Raw genomic sequence first — 22,679 nt, 5'->3', positions numbered from 1 at the left:
GTTTTAATCCACATCTTCAGTGTTCTGTCACAAGTTATTTCTGTTATTCTTTGTGGTGCTGCTGTCTTGGCCAGGACACTCTTGTAAAAGAGATTTTTTTAATTCATTGGGTCAATATTCCCCACTGAACTAGTTTATACCACAGATCTAATGTTAAACTGTGGTTAGGCTGCATAAAGGCCTCTTATGAATTTAATATTCCTTAAAGTTTTTTTTAAAAGCATTTTTACAGGCTGTTGCCTTGTAAAAGTCTGTGATAAACTGTAGTTAACTACAATTTCGTATATACAATACGAAGAGAAAATGGCTTCCTGAAGAAAGCCATCTTTTATAACACTTCCATGATTTGTGGCCATTTCTTTTTGTATTCATCCAGCGAACAGCCTCTTAGTTAGAGTACCAGATGGCTGCAGGCTGTTGAGACAAGGTTCAAGCTCGCACCAAGAATAAATATATCTCAGCTTTAAAACGAACACCCAGATGGAAACTTGATCAACAACACCACCAATGTAACATAAACACACACACACACACAATCATAAATATGCTTTTACTAAGGAAAATACTTTATTTTAAAAGAAGAAGACAGAGGACAGTTCAGACTGTTTTATACACAGGAGCAACAAAAAACAAGAGAAAACTAAAATGAGATTGGAAAAATTCTATTGTCTGATTGTGAGATTCATTATGTAACTAAACAAACCTGTCTTGTGCTTCAATCTCTTCTACAAAACATTTGCAGAGGTGGCAGTAAGGAACGTAAAGTACACAAAGGCCATCATCAGTGCATTCGGTCAACATAAAGAAATATTTAATGATGAATCCACTGACCTTGAAAGCTTTTAACACAAAACATAAATCCTGTTTTAAAGTCTGCAAGCTGGACCACAAAAACTTTATCATGAATATCTTATTCTCTAACTGAGCATTTGCATTTGCATTTCTGAGGAGCTCTAACACTGAAAAAACATCTAACACCCATAAAGAGAACTGCTACAACTCTAAAGTCATGACCTCCAACTAAACTAAACCTGACAAAGTCAGGACAGACCCTGCAGCTATCACATTTATAATATTAATTATAAACAGCACGGAGCCCAAAAATACATTGAGGGTGAATTATGCATCACTTCTTCCTCTACATATCAAAGACTTTTTTTTTTTTTTTAATTATTATTATTAAGAGCTCAAGTTTACAAAAATAGAAATTTTCCCCCCATTCACAGGAAAAAATATTTTTGGCAACAACTTAAAAATAGCAGGCGAGAGCTCAAAGAGGTGGAAAAGGAAATGATAAGACGATTTTAGGCTAACTTCTATTTAAGACCATCTCTTACATTGCGTAGTTTTGGGAAAATACTGAGACTTTTTAATGTCTTCTATATGATAAGTAAGACTTTTCTCTGTACCACCTTGTGTACACAAGAATTTCAATGCCAAACATATATAAACTAAGCTAAGCTAAGTGTTGAATTAGCTTAGTTCACGCTAAGCTAAGCAGCGACTAACAGTTTCACTCTGCAAGGAAATCAGTCTGTTATAATAACTGTCGCACACTTGTGATGAAACAGACCAGTTTAACCCAGCCACAAGTTTATTAACTTTGTAAAATACCTGGTATCAAATAGTAATTTCTGAGTTGAACACAACTAACTAAGCTAATCATTGGATTTGCTTAGCCTGTGCTAACCTAGCAGTTTTCCACTGCTAGGAAATAAAGTTTTGGGAATATAACTACCGAACTGTTTTCTTTCTTTTAGGGGGGATTGCAGCTAAATTAACTTTATCAAACACAGACACTTTTAAAGATAAGCTAGAACTATCCACAAGTGATAAACACAAAACTTGGTACAAGAGAAATACTCCCAGTTTGTTTGATTTTTTTCCCAAATTTATTTGTAATTTTTTGCTCTAAACTGCAGCTTGATCAGTCAGCCTCTGAACTTCCAAATTGTAATGGGAAATTAACCATTTTAAGCAAAAGTTTTAAACCTCTAAAACATTTAGAAAGGGACTTGTCAGAGTTTTCCAAGTGAACCAAAAAACTTTTAATTCCTCAATGCATGAAACTTTGATTTATATAAAGTAAATATTAACAATAGATATAAAAGAGTATAATAAAATAAAAACACAAAATACAGTATGAACATAAGCAAGTATCAAAATGGGATGAATGCATCATTGGAATGAAATAAAAACATTTAACAGCAACAAAACAATCAAAAAAAGGTTTCTATAAATACAGAAGTCATTATCAGTGTCCTGTACGAAGCCTCATGTCATATTTTTATATAATTTCTGGAATAAATGCCACACTACTCTCAATGTGTTTTTTTTTTCCTTTAACAGCATCTCAAGCTGACTCATAAAACTATCAGTGCAACTTTAATTTAGAGAAAAGGGCAACCAGTGCCTCTGTTATTATTATTTCTATCACTACAGTGTATTGATTGAGCAGATATGGCATCAAAGAATGACCTTAATCAATCAGCAGTGGGAGCTTCTGTATGAAGTTTGCTCCAGGACACTGAGCATGCTCTAGAGGGTTAAACTCATTGTGGCGCGTTAACTTCAACCTCAGGAGGTCTCGTTGACTGATCGCTCCAGCTCTATTACTTTACTCCTGCTGTTGTTTGTCCTCTGCTCCTGAGACCTAAGAGACAAAACACAAAGCAGATCAGAGACGTCGCAGATCAAACATTGTCGAGACTTTAAGTCAGCTCATTCTGCCCGGAGTCTTCCGCCTTGTGTGTGTTTACCTGTGCAAGTCCAGAAGCAGGTTCTTTTGGGTCTGTGTGTCGTTTTTATTCCTAAAAGGTGGGTGTGTTGCCACGCTACTGGGCTCCACCCCGACTTTCTGTTGCTCTGAGCGACGCCATGCTGCCATGACGACGGCTGGCGTATCCTTCCACTGATCTGGATATTCGCCGCCCAGGCCGAGGAGGTGCGGTTGCTCGTCTTCGAAGGTTGATAACAGATTTCTGGACTTCACTAAGACGAGAAAATGATAACATTTCAATGTGTTAGGATGCATTTAGAAAAACTTCAGTTGAACTTTTACATCTTATCCCAGAAGATATATATTTTTTTAAAAACTCACATGGAATCCACCAGAACTCAACATTTAGTTCATTGCGTATAATTATCAGCTTTAAAAACACAGCTCAGCTTCCCTGTTGGTCCCTGTGTGTGTGGGGACCGGATGGGATGAGAAAGGAAGCTATCTGAATATGATGGTTAAGAAAATTCGATTACAAAAATAAATGCGTGTTTTTGTGTGTGGGAGGTAATGAGGATCCAGTTAAAGGTCAGCTCTTGAAAATCAGTCTCTGTAGCTGCTGCTGCTGCTAAGCTGTAGGTGGAATCTGATTAGTGGTGATGTTATAATGGACCTCCACAGTTTTATAGCCAGGAACTAATAATTCATTACAATGGGAACAGCAGGGCAGGTCAGGAAAGCTGCAAACTCTAAAAAAGAAGTCACTCTGTGTGTGTGTGTGTGTGTGTGTGTGTGTGTGTGTGTGTGTGTGTGTGTGTGTGCGTGTCTTTAAGGCGAATAAAGTTCAAAGCTTTAACAGCCTGTCTCACCGACTTACTTACACAGTTCATTGCATCATATTAGATCCACAAGCATTTCTATACCCTTTAAAATATCACTTATATTAATGCTGCGTCTATTTCACATCCTGTGTTATTGTTAGGATCCCACAATCTGTTTGATTTTTGCTTTCCTTGAAGTTGCTTCATGTGAGGATTTCAGATTCAGGCATTGTTGTGTTTGTCCTTGATGTCATTCAACCTCGTGTCCAGCAGATGGACTCCCAAATGCAACATCCTGGACTGCAGGTGCAGAGAGGAAGCGGTTCACACTTCAAGCTGATCCCGCTGAAGATGCACAGCTGGTTTGTGTTTTGTTTTTTCCAACTTTTGGGGGTGTTCACTTGCACGGACTAAAGTTTAGCACTGGTTTGCAATGCTGTTCACATATTTTGTTAGATTTCTGATACATAGAAATAAGTTCACACTGATTACATGATCTCATGGTAGAGGAATCCCCTCTGGTTACCATATCTGAGCGCACCCCCCTCGGAGTGACCACACATGCCAAGCACTGTATATTGACCTGAAAAATCATCTGTTATTAGTTATAAAAGGCTGATGCTTAGGTCAAACGTTACATGGTGTCCCTTTGGATAGGGTGCAGTGCTGCTGGCGCCTTGGTGGATTTTTCTTTTTTTTTCTTTTTCTTTTTTTGTTTCAGCCGTGCCTTCCCTGGGTGCTTGGGCCTGGGCCTCTGCGTTACTGCCAATGCGCTGCCCCGGTGCAAACGGCTCCTTGGATGGGGTTTCCACGACTAGTCCGTCTGCACTTACCTCTCTCATTTAGATGTATCTAAAAAGGGGGGTTGGAGTTATTTTTTTATGTAATGGGTCTGTCCTTTATGTCTAATTTTAAACTGTAAAGCGCTTTGAGTCACATATTTTATGTTGGAAAGGCGCTTCATAAATAAAGTTTGATTGATTGATTGATTTAAAGCTACATAGTCCTCTAAGATACATCAGGACTTAGCAGAGTGACATGTATAGTACTGGAGAAAAACTGGTCTCAGAAGGACACTTTGTATCCAGAAATCACAGACGTCCAGTAACACTGCTCTACGACCAGATGAATGTGCTGATTGGATTGAAGTACGTTGTAAGCAGACTTGTTTTTTACCCGTAGAAATATGTCAAGAGCTCTGGAAGAACATAAATGAGTGCTTGTCGTGTAAGGAGCTCCTGCATTGGGCAGACAAATGAAGATGTGATGCAAGGAAGCTATGGTTCAGCAACGAACAGCACAGTTCCTGCGCTTAGAGGAAAAAAGGTCCGTTTGAAATCAGAAATTAAGCGTTTGTTTGTATGACTTTGGCTTATGTTGTGTTCATATTTCAATTAAAAAAAAACAACAATATTTATTGTGAGAACGCATTTTAAGTGTAAAATTTTGTAGTAAAATACGTTTCTGTGGGTCAATGAGTGTGACTACCTGTAGCTGTGTAGGAATCTTTGGCGGCCATCTGTTTGGACGCCACGCCTGTTTCTGTGATGCTCGAACATGGAGTCAAACTGCCCGGATAAAAACTCCCCAAAAACAGAGCAAAACACAAGACGACAACCTGCAGAGACCCACAAAGAATCCGACAGAGTGCAGAAGAAGAAGAAGAAGGGGTGGGCAAAGAGAGATGGTTAAATATAAATCACACATAAAAGTTAAGCTGCTAATCATCAACGGAAGCAGATGTTTCGGATTTGATGATCAATGTTCCATCATAACAGTCTTTTGTTAGCGAGCACACATGCGCACAAGCGAGCACACACTCCGTTGTACCATTAAGCACGATGAGGTCTGGGTGCCAGCCACCCTGCAGGACTTTGGGACTTTTCCTGCCACCACCGCCTGCAGAGACTGCAGCTGCTGCAGCAGAGACCTGCACAGATACAAACATGCAGGTTAGATGCATGAAAGCTAACACCTTTTTTCTTTTAACAGAAGAAATACCGCGCAACATGAATCCAAAAATAAAACAATGACCACATTTTAAAATGCATTATATATCATCAGACCAGCATTTACACTGCAGGGCACTGTGTTGTCTGCACTGTTGTGTGAAACTAATAACGAACATAAATAACTGCTTTTATTTGGCTAATGTGATGGATTATTTATTTTTTCTCACGATCTTTAATGCTTTACTCCTCATCTTATCTCATCCTGTGACATCTGCAGAGTAAAAACATAGTCGTTTAAAATGTCTATCTTTCCTTTCACAAGAGAGCATTTCCTAAGAACAAACACAAACATCCTTAATCAAATCAAATCAAAGATCAAAGATACTTTATTTATCCCCGAGGGGAAATTCAAGGTTCAAGTCAGCTCGTCCAAAGTTAGACATACAGACATTTACATTTGATCATTTAATCATAAATCCCATCCCGTCTCTTCACATTTCCAGTGTGTTTTATGTACTTTTATAAGCGCTGAAGATGCTAATAGCAAGTACAACTTGTTTGTTTGTTTAACCACGTAGTCCTATTACAGGTTGCATTAGAAGCTAGAGTCTAGCCCAGCATTTACTGGCAAGAGGCAGGTTACACCCTGGACAGCTCACCAGTCCACTGCAGGTTATCACACTGAAAATACTTTAAAGAGCCAAGACTATACTCATTTATATAGTTATTATTTTATTTTGACAGCATACTAGGCTTTGTTTAGACATTTCTATGTTCAAAAAACATTATTTGTCATGTATAGTTTATTGCTGCAACGCATTTGTCATTTTCTGCCTGTAACGCTCCGTTTTAGCTTCCGTCTCTTTAAAACCCACCTCCTGAAAGGACCAGTCTCCTCTGATAGGCCAGCTTAGAAGTCACACGCAGTAAAACCCAATAAAGCTGCAATTTTTTAATGGTTTTAAAAAGTAAGTAAAAAAAAAAAAAAAAAAAAGCCAATAGGCTCAATCTGTCATACTGTCATTACGTAAATATGGAAAATGTATTCCTTTAAATGATACTCAAAGAAAATGTGAAAGTGTCCAAGTATAATAATTACAACATTTAAAGTATTAAGAATAAAAATCACTTTTACTTTTAGATTATCACTGCATCATAATCACCACAAACTAATTAATGCATGAATATTAAATCTAATTTAAACTTGCTTGTATTTAATAATAATGCTAATATTTATAATTATATCTGCCAACTATATTTGAAAATTATGTAACTGATTGTTTACTTTGTAAGAATTGCGGAAACAACTAATGCAGCTCCAGTGTACAAGTTAATCATATTTAAGCAATGGATAATAAATAAACATAAAATTTGTTCATGAAATGTTTATATAAACAACTAATTTTGTCATTTGTACAATAACTTTAATTACTTTTCATGTTTTGAGATAAAAATTCTGCCATTTGTTGTATTTAAACTAAAAAAGAGATTTCCTTTTAGATAAATATATCACAGTAAAATGTTTTCTTCTAAATAAAGACTTTGCTCTTCAGCACATTTCTGCTCTTAGTTTAACTCTTCTACTCCTCAGGATGAGTTAGAAAGATTCCTCCTGCTATTTGCCACAATTAGAAACTAAATAAGACAATATTGTGTCTTGTAATTTAACAAAGGGACTATTGCATGGAGGGTTTAATTTCTTGTGTTGATCTCACTCTTACATGTAAGTCACTTTGGAGAAAAGTATCTGCTAAATGACAAAAGTAGAATAGAATAGAATAGAATAGAATAGAATAGGAAAATTTATAGAGCCATAGAACAATGTCCACTTAAAAGCTTAGTTACTTTAATGCCTCCTTTTTTACCTACATCTGTTAATCTGGTCATTATACAGACTTTGCCCCCCAGTGTTCAACATGAGGAGATGCATGCCATTCAGGATGGATGGCAATTAATATTCAGAGCATTTCAGCGGTTTAAGGGGAGAAACTAGCAGGCATTGTGGAGTTTCAGACACTGCTTGGATGTCAGAGATTCCTTCAGTAATAAATGTATTTCTGGTTGGATTTTGTACTAAAATATGCAGAAATAAGATGTAAGCCACGGGTGTCCCGCTCCGGTCCTTGAGGTCCACAATCCTGCAGGTTTTCCATGTATCCTACTCCAACACATGTGACTCAAATGAATCAGTCATTGCGCAACCTTCATTTATTGTTGGATCTGTTTAGTATAAGCCGGATACGTTGGAGCAGGGACATAAAACCTGTGGGACAACGGCCCTCGAGGGCCCACTTTGGACATTCCCTGGTGGAAGGGTTTGTGTAAATTATGCAAAAAATGAAATATAAGCATGTTCATGAAATGTGTAATGTCTCATTGCTATGAATAAAATAAAAAAATAAAAAAACAGAAAAAAACATTTGTAAAAAAGAAAACTTTATATGTCAACATGTTTTTAAAAATGCACTTTCAATTATTTATCATGTTTATCTTGTGCATTCATTTGATTATTTTATTCCACACCAGTGAAATGCTGCTCTGAGAGTTTGTTTTCCAGATTAATTCCTGAAAACGGTTCTTTTAGTTTTCCATCACAAAAACAAACAAACACACTCACACTGCTCCATTAATCTCTTTAAGCAGAGACGGTAAAACCCACTTTAGCCAGTCAGTATCAAACCAGTCCTGAAGCAGCTGTGTTTCCAGTCAGCTGTGGGCTCAGCTCATCCATGCATAACCACAGCACAGTGTGTCAGATGCAGCTTGAGCATTTTACATCAAAATAGACTCATGATTATGCATGCATGCAAAACTGCAGCTGAACGTTTCCACCGGGAGCTTCTCATTCAGCTTTATTTACAAATGATCAAACTTCAGTCAGGCAGCATTTCCACACTCATAGTTCATGATTCTTACTTTTATTAAAAGCAAAATCTCTCTGCCTCTGTCCTATTAGCACACATATTGGCTTACTGTCATGTTTGAACGCCTTACTCGCCTCTGCAACTGTGAGCTTTGCATTTCAGTAGCATATGTTTCAGCTTTCCTGAAGGTATTTCTTTACTACAAAGGAGATGAGGAGGGAGGGAGAGCTTGAAGGAGGGAGACAGCAATCTTCCTCCTTCCCTGCATCTGAGTTGAAGCAGATGAACTGGAGTCTGCTTTAAACAGTAACATGGCTCTGCAACTACAAAACCATCATCTCTGTGTGGTTCTGATAATCTATCATTATTATTTTGTCACATTCTCTAAACTCTGCAGCTCAAATATTCATAATTTTCTTCAGCATATTGTATCATAAACAACTTTGGATCAATTTGTCTGGGTTTTCCAGCTCTGACGTCAACATAAAGAGGCTGAGGGGGAAACAAAGACATCCAGCAGATGGTTTCTGTTTGAGATCTGTCCAGATGTGTTTCCTTTTGTAAATCTATGGAGCATCATGCTGAGATCAATCAGACAAAAACAACAATGAACACAAAATAAACCTGCTTTTTCCTGCTTATTTGCTGCATCAAATTCCATATTTGTTCATTTTTTTTCAAAATATAGTGAAGTTTGTCAGTGAAGAGGAAGAAAATCTGTCTGAAGCTGTTAAATACAATTTTAAAAACTTGAAAATATTGGAGATTTCATTGGATTTATAGAAAATTTCTGGGTTTAAAGTTTGTAAAAACCTGGGTGTGACTGTAAAACAGTTTGTCAAAGTAAAGACATTAGTTGCTACTAAATACTTGGTTATTGCTGTTAATTCTCCGATGGAAATAGTTAAAATTAGATGACGAATTTAAATGTTTGTAAAAAATTAAAGCCTCTTTTTATGACAGACATCTTTTGTCTTTTTTTTCCTTCCATAAAAACATGACCTGATGATGTACAAAGTAAGATATAAGCGCTAGTATGTATTTAATGTGTTCTTACTTGTTTGTGCACTCCAGAGTCTCCACTTTCCTTCGCAGCTCGTTGTTTTCATTGGAGCATGTCTCCACCCTGTGGTCAAACAGCAGTACTGCAGGGTTAGTCACTCATTATCAGCCTCATTCAAAAAACTTATTAAGTCTTCTGAAAAGCTTGTTGTCACAGTATTAATGTCTTGTTAACGATGCCTTTGTCTAAAGATTTGCAGAATACATATATGTGGGGCAGTACGCGGGTTGGTAGTCTTTATCACATGTTCATCTGTTTTTGTTGAGTCTTAAGTCGTTTACTTCTAAAACTCGTAATGATGAAGTTTGAGCATTTTAAAGATAGAGAACTCTTGATGGATATGTGATTTTATCTGTTTTTTTTTCAGATCATTTTCATTTTTACATTTATGATGACCAAATAAAGAAAGAAGAAGGTGGACTTACTTTTTCTCCAGAGTGTCCATGTACTCCTTCTTCTTCCTGCGACTCTCCTGAGCTGAAATCTGACAGAAAAATAGATATTTAGAAATATTTTGGAGAAAAATGATTAAGGTTTGCTATATGTCTTTGGATTGAATATACACAGCTGAAACAGTTTCCATATGAAGTCATGATGTGTGTTTGTACACTGGCTATAACATTCATAAAGGTTTTATCTTGTTAAAAACATTTTTTTAAATTTTGTTTATTTCAGACTAAATAAAACAGATTGGTGGGAATATTATTTTAGTAACGGAACAATTAATAATTGTTCCACAACAGAACAAACGCTGTTTTCTTTTTCTTTTCTTTTCAGAAATTCTGATAATTCAAAATGGAACCATATCTGTTCATCTAATTCAGGTTGTATTTCTGCATCTGGTTGGTTCTTACCTTGTTCTTGATCTTCCTCCGGATCTTTTTCAGAGCCTTCTCCTCGGCTTTGGTGAGTGGCAGTTTGGTGGGAACTGGATAACCTTCAGCCACCAGCGTACGACGCTCCTCCTCGGTCAGCATCAGCGGTCCTGACCCCTGCAGTTTCTGCAAAACAAGAGGAGAAACAATAAATAAGCTTTATTCCAAGCTGCAATATGGAGAATATTGATATAAAATGGGAACAACATGCAACTAGAAAATTAATCTCTGTTGCACGTTATCACAGTTTATAACGTTGTTTCCATTAAAAGGCTCATTAAATCAACAAAGATCGACAAAAACCCAAAGAAGATGGCACATGTTGTTTTCAACAGCAAATCAGGAGGACAAAATTAAAATAATTTCAGCCTTCATGAGAAGTTGTGAGCAGGTATAAATAACATGGCGTTCTTACATGAGGAGCTGTGAGCAGGGGGGAGTTTGACAAGGAGGAAGCAGCACGAGGAGACACCTTCAGGCTGGTCTGAGAAGGAGCTGGGCTGGTCGGGGATGTCGGGCAGGACAGGCCTGGTGGGGCATGGACAGGGCTCTGGCTGCCCTCTGAGTCACTGCCGTGGGAACTGGGAGGAGTGGGAGGCATCTGAAGAGACTCCAGACCTGAAACACGGTTGCTAGCTGGATAACATAAGCAGAGAAACAATGGCGTTACGATACTGCAGCATTATAAAAGATTTGAAGGTTAGTCGGTGACGGTATTGGACGTGATTTGGGTTCATTGAGCAGAAAAAGTTCATATTTTGAGTAAAATCCCGAATGTTGTTGCTACCAGCATCACAAACCAGCTGTTCTTCCAGTAAGGGCTCTTAATGATCATCTGCTTTGTTCTCTTACAGAGGATGTACAATGATTTGCGAAGTTTTTCAAATTGAACAGCTGCTTGTCTGGTTTCTATCTCTGTTGTGTACTTATTGCTCTCGCTTTCTCTTTTCTTTGTTTCCCCTTGTCCGATCCAGCATAAACATAACAGCAAAGAACAATACTCCAGCAGAAAGGGGAGTATTAAATCTACAAAGCTGCACTGGGTGAAGGAAAGTTGTTCGAGACGACACATCATCCAGACCGTGGACCTGCTGGCTGTTGTGGTTGTTCCCACATTTGACCAGCAGGGGTCCTCGCAGCACCAAATTAATAACCAACAACAAGATAAAACGTCTCAATTCTGACCTTTGGGTGAGAGGTTGAGGAACTGATCCACCTCATGAGGTTCCAGTTTAATCTGAGGGATGATATTCTCCTCTTTTATCTGGAAACACAGAGATGAGCGTCATTACAACCAGCATGAAACTACAAGAAACTACCAAGTTTTATGTTGGTATTGTGGCGTCCCACCTTGATGGCTTTGCCCTGGATGTTATTGCTGATTGGTGTCTGAGCTGCAGGGGCCACGGCTGGGCCCTCAGGGGCCTGGGGGGCCTCGCTGGAGGCCAGAGAGAAGGAGAGGGTGGGGAGGAGAGATGTAGTGTCACACAGGAGGGCCTCAATGGCCTCCTCCTGCTCCATGGCCCACTCGGTTGAATCTCCGTCTGAGTCTGCTGAACAACAGACAAAACAAGGAAAAAAATTCCAATTTTGGTAGTTTTTTTTTTTTAGAGATCCACTTTTTGAGAGTTCTGATACCGATATCTGAAATTTGAATATCTGCCGATACTGATATTTGCCGATACCAAATTTCTTTATGTGAACATTATTGTGACTATGGTTATTATTGCTGTGATAACTGTGTAAGATTTCATTAGGTTGTAACCAATGACCCCTCCTTTCTGAAGTTACCTCACTAATACAAATATAATAACATTACAGATCTAACAATTTCAACAAGTTTTATTCTGATTCGACACATTTTACCTAAATACAACTATAAATGTGTGGATTTGAAACAAAGATCTTAAGATTACAAAGATTTTAATGAAACAAAAAATGTCACATTTTAAAATTCAAGACATTTATTTCTTTTAAAACATGTCTGAAGCGTGTCATCAAACACATCCGCACATTTTTGACTAGTATGGTATCAGGTATCGGGTATTGGGTATCAGGTATCAGGCATGGTATCGGAAGACTTTTATTAATACCAAGTACGAGTACACACACATGGTATTGAGCCGATACAGATACTGATAACTAGGGATGCACCGATACAGATATTTTAAAATAAAATGTCTTATAAACAGTTTATATTAAAAATAAAAAAAACAAACATGGATTTTTGTGCCTCACCAGCTTCGCTGCCGTGCTCTCCGGTTAGGTGCGACAGCGGCGACTGAGGTCTGCTATCGCCGCACAGCGAGTAGCTGTGCTCGGCAGTGATGTGCGGCGGCAGAGGAGAAGAAGGAGACAGCTCGCTACCGTCCTCACCTTCCATTGCTTCCACTCCACCTCTCCCCCCTGACAGGAAGGGGTCGCTGAACAGCTGACCCAGCAAAGCATCCTGGGACAGGTCATCCAGAAGCTCAGAGAAGTGCTGCAGAAAGGAGACATCATGGTCGTTGGAGATATTTTAATGCAAGACGAGAACGTAAGAAGAGACAGAAAATTACTGCATCTGTGGGATTCTGCGACTGCAGGTCTGTAATTACAGACTCTTAAATTCTTTATTGGCACATTCTCTGAAGTTTCCCCCTCAGGAAACACCAACACAGCCAATCAGGAACTTTCCCCGAACTAATCACTACTTTTATCTATGAGTTTGTGATTCTCAGTGTGGTGAAACCTTGACAAAGCACCTCGATGTCAACACACAAGCCCTCCCCCCCACCACATGTCTCCTCTCTCATCCCCCCATCATATATCCTCCACCACATTCCTCCACCTCTCAGCACAGAGAGTGTGCAGATCAGATCTTCCTCCATATCCAGGTGTTATGACTGGCACAAACAAAAGGCAGTCAAAGTAGAAGCCTACAGATGTGCTCAAAACACACTGACCCACAAACAGCTGGAGAGATCTGAACACAAAGAAATAAACGAGGCACGATGTAAATAATCAGCTGCATACTACAAAAATCTTCATCTCCAAGTACATGTAGATGATTAAAGCAGCTTCTGCGATGCATTTCATCATCAGATGGTAAAATCTTTGCTGCGAAGCCTGTTATTTACAGTCTGGTACTTGTTTTCTGCTCCAGGTGAAAACCATTTGGACTAAATATTACATGTCAATACAAAAGATGATTATTTTTACCTTTTGGTAAAGTTCCAAAAAATACTTTAAATTTAGAAAATGAGATTTTTTTTGCCTATTATTTCTTGTAAAGGGTTCATTGATTTATGTCAAAAATCTGAGTTGCATCACTTTGATGCATCCGTGTTTCTGTTTTCTCTTCCTAAACACAGAAATTGTGCATATTTCCATGCAGGAATAGTTTAGCTTTCATCTTGTCTGTCATATCAGCCTCTTAAATAAGTACATTTTTCCAGTTCTTTACTGACAAAAACTCCCTGCTCCCAGTAAATAAAACCCCTAAAGCTCTGTTGGCAGGTAGAATAAAAAAGATTTATCAGTAATTAAAGTTAAAGATGACAAAAAAAGTGAAATAAACAGAGAAACGTGTGTTAAGTGACGTAACATCAGGAAGATTATGAAACAAACTTGCTGCTTTTATTTGGTTAAATGATTAAATAAGGAAACAGATTTTTAGGACGAGGAGGAAGAAGGATTTTTTAAAGCTGTCAAATTTCCATCGCTTGGCTTTTTGTAATGATCAGCGAATGACAGATGATGCCTGGACTCAGACCGTCCGCCTGAATGAGGAGAAAGTGAAATCAAGATGGAAGCAGCAGAAACGGGAGGAGGGCGGATGGCTGAATGTCAAGCATGTGGCTTCCATTACAGACTCACAAAGACAAGACTTCTTGCATTTCTCTGTCTCGCACACGGATGACCTGTTCACTGCTGCTGCTGCATGCAGCCCTACATGGCCTGTCTGCAGGCCTCGGTGTGTGTGTGTGTGTGTGTGTGTGTAATCTAAACACTAACAGCATACCGTGAGTCTATTCAAGGGGGAAGACAAATATTTACACATTCATCCACCAGTGGGTCCATTTCTAACAATCAGAATAAAGATCAGTGTGACACAAAGACAACCAAAGATATGACTGAAAATTATAATCTGTGTGTGTGTGTGTGTGTGTGTGTGTGTGTGTGTGTGTCTTGTACAAGGCACTGATGAAAACCAACTGCGATGAAAATAAACTTCTTTTAAAATAGCTCACAGTGCTTTACTTTACCCCAAAGCGTCTCCTAGCAACAGCATCTGCAGCCATCTTATGCAGTATTATTTAACTTTTTATATCTTAATAAACTCTACATGTTTTTGTACAAAGCATTTGAAATGTATGTATTTGTTGGAATATTTATTTGTTTTAAGAATACTTCTTGGCAATATATTTTATACCAGTGGAAAACATGTTTATTTCCCTTTTAAATGATGTCACATTTTTAAGGAAAAGGCATTTGTGGAATGAGCAGCGGAGTTGGGTGTGTGGAATGGGCCTGTAAACAACTTTCCACACTGATTCTTCTGATCACCCAGTCCAACAAATGACTCCAAACATGAGCAAACTGCAGAAAATTAGTTTGGTAAAGAAGACTTGGAGGGTTTTAAGGGAACTATCTGAAATGCACCATTCTTCAGCTCATCCTACAAATAGATTATCCATAGAACTACTGCTATAAGGAAATGATCTACCAAACATAGATTTACTCACTATTCCGGCTGAGCTTGTATGCACACAAACACTGAGTTTTAGGTTTTGTTTGATCATTAATTAAACTATACATTTGCTTCAAGGCCTGTGCTTATTAATCCGTAAAACCTCGAGCCGTTTTGCCTCTTTATACCTTTTTTTTTTCTTTTTAATGTAAAACTGCAGACAGAACCTCAACCTTTTAATCCCAGTCAACATCCAGACATGACTTCACTCTGGTCAGACTTTGCTGTCAGATTAAGAGGATAAAACGATGTAAATCAATCAACATCAATAGATAAAGCAACTTTAAGTCTAACCCAAACAACAAAAAAGAATTTATTACAAACAGTACTTTGTAGATTTAGCTCTTTTTTTTTTTTTTTGCTATTTACAGTTATTTATTTTGCTGTTTACCAAATATCCTCACATAACCATGGATGACTTGCCTCGTTTTTGGCACCTCTGTGGATAAAAACTTTTATTTCAGCCATACAGGACCATTATTTTTGTATTTTTGTATCTTTGTGATATCAAAGATCGCCCATCATGGATTTACCTTGTAGTCTACAGTTCTTGGGGACGCTGGTGATCTATCAGGGTTTTAAGAGTTCAATTTAATTCTTTTTAAAATCTAATTTATTGTTTTTATAAAGAGGAAAAACCATTAAACACATGCTGGTGGGAGAATAAACAGTAAAAGGGGTGTAGCTTCCAGGGAGGAGTAATTGCATGAATTACAAAGGCATATTCTGGCACCTCCTTTTTCTCCTCATCAACACATTCCTGCTCCAGACGCCAGAAAATCTCCAAACTTCGAGAAGTATTTTAAATTCAAACCAAACTTAACAAAACGAGGACACAGAAAGGAATAAAGTTTCTTCTCGTTTAGGAGAAAGAAGAAGGTGACGTCCAGTTCCGGGCTGTACGAGCCCAGAACCGCACCAAACTGACCCAGCCCAGCTTCATGAGCTCCCTGTCATTTCAGCTTGTGGTTGTGGCCGTGTGCGAGTGGGATGCACAGCTGGGTGTAACTCATCACATACTCTTACAAACACAACAGAAACCTCTTTGTCTCTGCAGCCTGTGAGAGAGGTGTTATTTGGGCCCGGCTGTAACCCGACTCCCTCCAGCTGGGAAGCAGAACCGTGTGGGGCTGAAGCCTAAATATGGACACTGGAAGGTTAAACTAAAGTAAGGGCGCGACTCAGAACTGAGGGATAACAAAGAAGCTTTTCTCTTTTCCTTCTGAATAAAGTTTCTCTTGTAACAGAGAAACAAACGCAGGACGTTGCTGAAAGAGGAGATGCTAATCTTTTAATTGAAGTCTGTAAATGGAGGAGGAAATGCAAACTGATTATCGCCTGAGCTCAGCATCGTGAAAGATTCCTCGCGGAGGCTTAGCCGTACTTTTAATGTGTCCGATCTTAATCAAATCAGAGAGACGAAGCAAAGACTTAAAACTGGGTCAGAAAGGGCTGAGGAGTTCAAACTTGTCACTTGATGGAAGATGGGAGAAAAATAAAGGATGGATGGTGCATGAGATTCCATGCTAACGCACCAGACGGCTGATAGGTTTTTATTATGAATGAAGAACATTCAGATGAGAGCTGCAGGCTAGCACGAACAAATCTGAAATGTACACTACCTGTCAAACGTTTGGACACAGTTTCCCATTGGATTTTATGGGAAAGTAAGTCTAAACTTTTGACTGGTAGTGTATGTTTATTTATTTAAGGATCCACGTTCTGCATGTGGCTTTTCGGGCTTAGACGAGCTTCACGAGCAGGAACATGGAGTCAGTCCTAGACGAAGACATGACAGTAGTTTAGGCTGAACATTTTCAAAAAGTCAACAAGTTTCCTTGAAATAATCAGGAAGTGATCATAACTTCAGGTTTCTCTTTAAAAAAGGTACTTGCTCAGATGGAAACCGACAGCAAAGCTTGTTACTGGACATTATTGGTGCCAGATGGTGGTTTTTAGTTGAAACTAGAAGCTGACATCCCATTAAAACAGTTTAACTGGAGTCCTCCAGGCCCCAGTTGGATTTCCAACTTGCAAAGTCGAAAGGAACTTCACCAGCTCTGAACTCAGAATCCCACATGGTCGCCCCAAACATAAAAGTTGCTGTCAGCTGAGGTAATAAATGTTAAGTTGACCTCATGTTTCATTTTCTCTAACTAAACTGACCCCACATGAACTATCATCCATCTTCTGTCTGTTGGTGTTTAATGCGCAGCATTGATTACAATATTGTGTCTAATTGATTATTTCTGGATTGAATTCATTTGAAAAAGTCACAATGTGAAATATTGATGTGATTTTATCTGGATTACAGCACCTAACTAGCTAGAATCTCTCTATGTTGATCTCCAGCTCCAGCTGGTTCGGCTGTGCATTCGTGTACGTTTGGGGTGTGAAATTCCAGTCCTCGAGGTCCGGTATCCGATAGGTCTTTGTTGTTTTCCTCGACCAAAACACCTGATTCAAATCAAGTCGATCCAGCAGGTTCTTGTCAACTTGTTTATTAATTTTGGTCAGGTGTGTTGGAGCAAGGAGACGACAAAAACCTGCAGGATATTGGCCCTTGAGGACTGGAGTTTGACACCTGTACGTTCATGTGAATCGCTCTCGCAGACCTCCCTCCTTATAAAACACTCCAGAAAGCGAGCTATAGCACCGTGTGTTTACAAAGCAAAACGTTCACCTGAAGGCGACCCGGATCAGACATTACCCCTAAAGAACAGTCGTTGACGAAGTAGTTGTCGAGTAAAGAAAGGGACAGAACCGGCATGACATTGTTTTGTGTTAGTGTGAGATGTCTGACACTATAGACAATCTTTGCACATTATGTGCATCCTGGACACTGATTAAAACAAAAAAAAGAAAAGTGGGGCGCCTCTTTGATTTTAAGGGCTCATCTTTTGGAGCTGAAGAAACAGAGAGAGACAACCGCTGCAAAAAGAGTCAGCACCTTGTATTTCCAAAGTGGAGAGCACTGCCAGAGCTAAAGAGCTAAAGAGCTAGCATAAACATTATGAGTTACTTCAACCATCACAAAATGGTGATCCTGTTATTCTTTGTGTTTTTGCACTTTGCATGTTCATTTGCAGGCGAGAAGAGTGTGGGGGGCTCATGACACTTTTTTTGGGGGGTCTACAGGCAGCAAACCTTGCGTCAAAACACGCTTGAAAGTAGAAGCTGTCGCCAAGTTTAGATGCTCCTGTACCACCGGCCAGAAGGAGCCTGACTGGGATCGGAGGGGGATCCGCTGGGCCTTGCCCCTACGGTGTTGTCTGCAGAGTGTATAACTAGATCCTGACAGTAGAACTACTTTCCACTGTTCTCCTTTTATTCATAACCTCCATGTTTTTGTGCTAGAATTGAGTCAGATATTAAAATATCTGGCATATAGTTAATTTTCCACCAGGACTAATAAAACGTGCATGATTTGTGGTGGTGTGCAGCTTATATTGTGGAACAGCCTCCCCAGTAGAGGCGACATCTCTAAAAAAGCCAACTTGGGTTCCAGTTCCAGCCTTTGACCCTTTCCTGCATGTCATTCGCCGATCTCTCTGACGGCTTTTCCTGCCAAGCTGCTGGTCAATAAAAGCAACCCGAGCCCAAAAAAACGATGTCCTGTTTCTTCAACAACTTGTTGAACTGGTGGGCTGGTTGCTAAAAGGTAAATGAACCAAAAAGCAAAGTGATCATCTGTTTTAACCCTCCGTAACCAGAGCTTCACACTTCTTAAACAAGAAGAGGAAAAACTGGATGATGAAACACTTTCCTCTTCCTAAAAGTCAAACCAGATGTATAAAAAACCTTCATGGAAAAATGTCTGACGTCAGTAAAAACACACAGGCCTTACAGTCATCCTCCTCCAGTGTGTCCAGATGAGTGTTTAAGTGTGTGTACCTTGCCCTAGACTCACTTGTGTGTACTTTTGCTGATGGCACAATAATAAAACAAACAAACACAGTCACACATGTGAACTCCCACAGAGAAGGACCGAATGAGTCATTAGTTTGATTTGGATCTACATCTTCAGCTCTGAATGTCACAAACGACCAACACGTGTCCAGTAATCACCAGATAACCAGAGTGAAAGGTTGAAGGAACGTCTGAACCTTTATCTGCGCTGTGAACACTCACCATCTGCTTACAGAGTCACTTCATTATCATCAGTAACTGTAAAAATCAAAGTCTGATTAAGACGTCTATTAGAAAGTGAATCATCATATTGTCCTTCTAAAATACAAAATATGAAGAAAAGAGGGAAAGATCTACATATTAGATCATCCACAGATTTAGAATTTTTTTAATTAATTAATTAATTTTTATCTCACATATACAGTCAAAAAAAAACAAAAAAAATTCACATTTGTACCAGAGTACCTTATTTGAGAAGAAGCAGTGGGAAGCCCAAGGCTTATTTAGATACTACTCCTTGTTTACAGTCCTTTGTTTAACACAGTTATATAGCAAACCTTTACATACTGAATCATCAGTCAAAAGACAAAATTAAAACAACAAATTAAATTATTAATTGTTTTTTAATTGATTGTATTTGTGAAATATCTGCAGCTATGAGCTAAAGAATCTTTCGAAATGCGAACAATGTGTAGAATACGTAAAACCCTGAGCTGAATACATGTGGCATCTTTCCTTTTCGAATAACAGAGATTTTTCACAGCAACTTTAATGGAGATGTTTCCAACGTGTTTATCCAGTTTCAGTTTTGTTCGGAAAGTTCAGTTCCTTTGCATCCATGTTAAACTATCCAATATAAAACTAGAAATGTAGACAAAAGTAGGTTTCTATCTCACAGCTGCTGACCGGTTTGCAGTTCAGGCTTTTCTTCCTTTACTTACAAGAACAGTGTGTCGCTAATTTGGCTTTTAACTAGAAAAATCCAGAATTGCTTTCATAAATACGTATTTGACCAAAGTCAAATCCCAATCACAGCCAAACGAAAGCGTTCTCGCAGCTTAGAATGACTTATTTATAAATACACAGGCCTGCATGTTGCATCTTTGAATATGGTAGCTGAAAGGGGACAAACTTTTCAGCCTTATGTGTATTAGCTGTGAATCGCCGTTATGGGAAGAAGGAGAAACAAGCAAAGACCAGCATGGATGATTCAACTGCTGTTTTACATTGAAATGGAGGAGCATCCATAGTCTTTGTACCGCAAGAGGGAGGAAAAAATACCCAAGAAAAGAAAAAGAAATAACAACCGTGGGAAAACGAGTCTATATGGGCGTAGCGTTTACCAGATGGAGACGGTTCATGAGGGACCTCAGAACTGACATGGAAGTTGCAGCTTTCTGCTGGACAGGCAAGTTCATTCAATCTAACAGTGAGTTTATGAGCGAACTCCAAGCTTTCTGTAGCTAAGAGCTAACGTGGAGATAACAGGAGATAACAGGAGCTAACCAGCTAATGGAGGTAAGCGGGCTAAAGCTAGGAGTCTATGGGGATTTGCTTTGTTTTGCAGCCCCTAGTGGATGAAGAGGGAACTGCAGTTTTATGCACTTCCACATAGGCTTCACTTTTTACTGCTGGAGGTTCTGTCCATCTTTCATGTGCAGTCTATGCTCCAGTCACATGATTTTACACTTCGACATTAGCTATTAGGAGGTACCAAATACACGAAGGGCCTGCTTGTAACTTATCAGTATCAATAACATAAACTAAACTATGTATAATTCTGTACATCATTTCTTTGGTGAACACTCCAACTTGTGCAAGATGTGGACATTTTCATATTTATGACTCTCCGCAGCTTCAGTAGTGGTAATACCGTGCTTGACATGAAGGGTCACTTTTTATGTTTATGTTTATATTGAACATTATTTTCATGGTGATGAAACACAAAAGCAGATAGTTTTTGTTTAAAAATTAAAACCATAAAATAAATACATGGAGAAAGTACAAATTTGTACTTTAAAAGAGTTTAAAAGAGAATCTATTGGAAAAAAGCTTAAAAAATGTCACTATATATGTCAACCTTATGAGACCACAGATGTCATAAGCTAACAGGGAATCACTTCTTAGTGTGACGGTGCAACAGTATGATCTGTTCTGTGTTTCACTGAAGCCCATATCACATTTTATCTCCCGCAGATGGAACAAGCCACAGCTGCTGCCTCTCATGCCAACCAGGTTACTGTAAGTCTAACAAGGAAGCCAGACGGTCCTTCCGAAACTGATCAAACCCCAAACAGTCTGCACCGAAACAAAACATCAGAAATCTTTCTAAAACAACTGCGGCCTCTTGGCGTTTGCCAGCCTTCAGCTGAAAGAAACCATGAGTGAGATAACGGTGATAGCGAACAGGATTGTAAATCACTTATCACCGGCTGTAAGAGCACCGGGCTCGAGGCCGCGACGCTGTCTCAGCCGTGACACTGACAGAGTGTGTGTCAGTAAAACAGGACAAATCACAGACCTTGCATGGCTTCAGCTATCTGCGTCCTATCTGGGAGGGGAGCTACCAGCACCGAAACGGCATGTCCATACTGGGTCAGTACTGACTGTGTGGAGCTTCATGTGTCTCTTACAGTCTCTGACTTTAAATCAGCTATAAGACAGTTTTCTCTTCTAATCCAAACTTGATGTACAAACACACACTGCGTGTCTGATCCTGGCCAGATGATCTCACTCCAAATGACCTCGCTTAACAAAAACGTCCTCATTCCCAGGAAGACTGGAGCTGGTTCTCACCAGTATAAGACTGCAACACAGACACTCCCTGACCCTGATTCCTGAAATCAATCCCAGGCCGACTTGCCAAAATGAAGAGACACTATGAAAGTACCAGCTGCAGTAATAATACAGCTGAGAAGGTACTTTTGAGGTTATAACAGCAGCAAAGAATGACTATTTTCATAATAATATCACTGTTTTCAGCTTTGTGCATGTATGAAATATCTATAATGTTTACAGTATCCTTGAAACTTGAGATTCTTCCCCTGACCTTAAGCCGTTTTGTTTATTTAATTATTATTTTTCACCCTTTTTCCCCTTTTACTTGGATTAATGCAACCTGAGCATGAGCGCTCCCTCAGTACAGCTCAGTTTATTGTGTTTAAAATGTTTATTACTTGCCTTTTAAACTCCTTTTCTAGGTATTAATTTATATAACTTCTTCTCATGTGTCCCTGGATGTGTATACCCGCCACCACTTTTCCTAACTTGTACATAAAATAGATAAATAGAAGTTTATTTGTGTTGTTTAAGAACTCAAGTCTTGTCTTGGAAACTATAACAACCTCTGAAATATGACATGTTGGACATGTGTGACTTTAAATATGTTTCCTTTCCTTATGTCCAAATCATATGATGTCCGATATTAAAGATGGCCAAATATGTGATAATATACAAAACTTAAATAGAAAAAAAAGGTCAAGGTCAACTTTATTTATATAACACTTTTCCAAACAGCATCACTGCTCCCAAAGTGCAGAACAATATGAAAGAACAAGCACAGAAAACAGTAAAAGTAAAGTAAAAGGAACAAGGCCTCAGTTTACTCTAATAGATTCATTCTCAGCTCTTAACACCATAAAGCCAAACATATAATATTTTATGCATACAGTTTCTGAGACATTTTGCATGACTTTAAGGTAGAAACTTGACTCAAAACCTTGTTGTGCACCATATGATCCTGGT

General features: G+C 38.8%; 1 protein-coding gene across 2 annotated transcripts in view; it reads right to left on the bottom strand.

Annotated features, from left to right (window-relative positions):
- Positions 1–553: 553 nt before the first annotated feature.
- creb3l2 (cAMP responsive element binding protein 3-like 2) overlaps positions 554–22,679 on the bottom strand; it is a 39,317-nt gene continuing 17,191 nt past the window's right edge. The window contains exons 2-12 of one of the 2 annotated variants that reach the window (XM_079262996.1): positions 12,533–12,776; positions 11,645–11,844; positions 11,480–11,558; positions 10,710–10,930; positions 10,274–10,420; positions 9,845–9,903; positions 9,414–9,482; positions 5,371–5,470; positions 5,029–5,158; positions 2,760–2,991; positions 554–2,653 (exon numbers count right to left, since the gene is read on the bottom strand). In XM_079262996.1, coding sequence (XP_079119122.1) covers positions 2,578–2,653; positions 2,760–2,991; positions 5,029–5,158; positions 5,371–5,470; positions 9,414–9,482; positions 9,845–9,903; positions 10,274–10,420; positions 10,710–10,930; positions 11,480–11,558; positions 11,645–11,844; positions 12,533–12,776 — 1,557 coding nt within the window. In that variant the 3' untranslated portion in view covers positions 554–2,577. Of the gene's footprint in view, positions 2,654–2,759; positions 2,992–5,028; positions 5,159–5,370; positions 5,471–9,413; positions 9,483–9,844; positions 9,904–10,273; positions 10,421–10,709; positions 10,931–11,479; positions 11,559–11,644; positions 11,848–12,532; positions 12,777–22,679 lie in introns of both variants that reach the window. The other variant, XM_079262995.1, reaches the window with a different exon arrangement.

The sequence above is a fragment of the Telmatherina bonti genome, assembly GCF_933228915.1.
Source record: "Telmatherina bonti genome assembly, chromosome: 23".
Taxonomy (NCBI): Eukaryota; Metazoa; Chordata; class Actinopteri; order Atheriniformes; family Telmatherinidae; genus Telmatherina; species Telmatherina bonti.
Note: the sequence above shows the minus strand (reverse complement) of the source record. Positions and strands in the feature narration are given on the sequence as shown.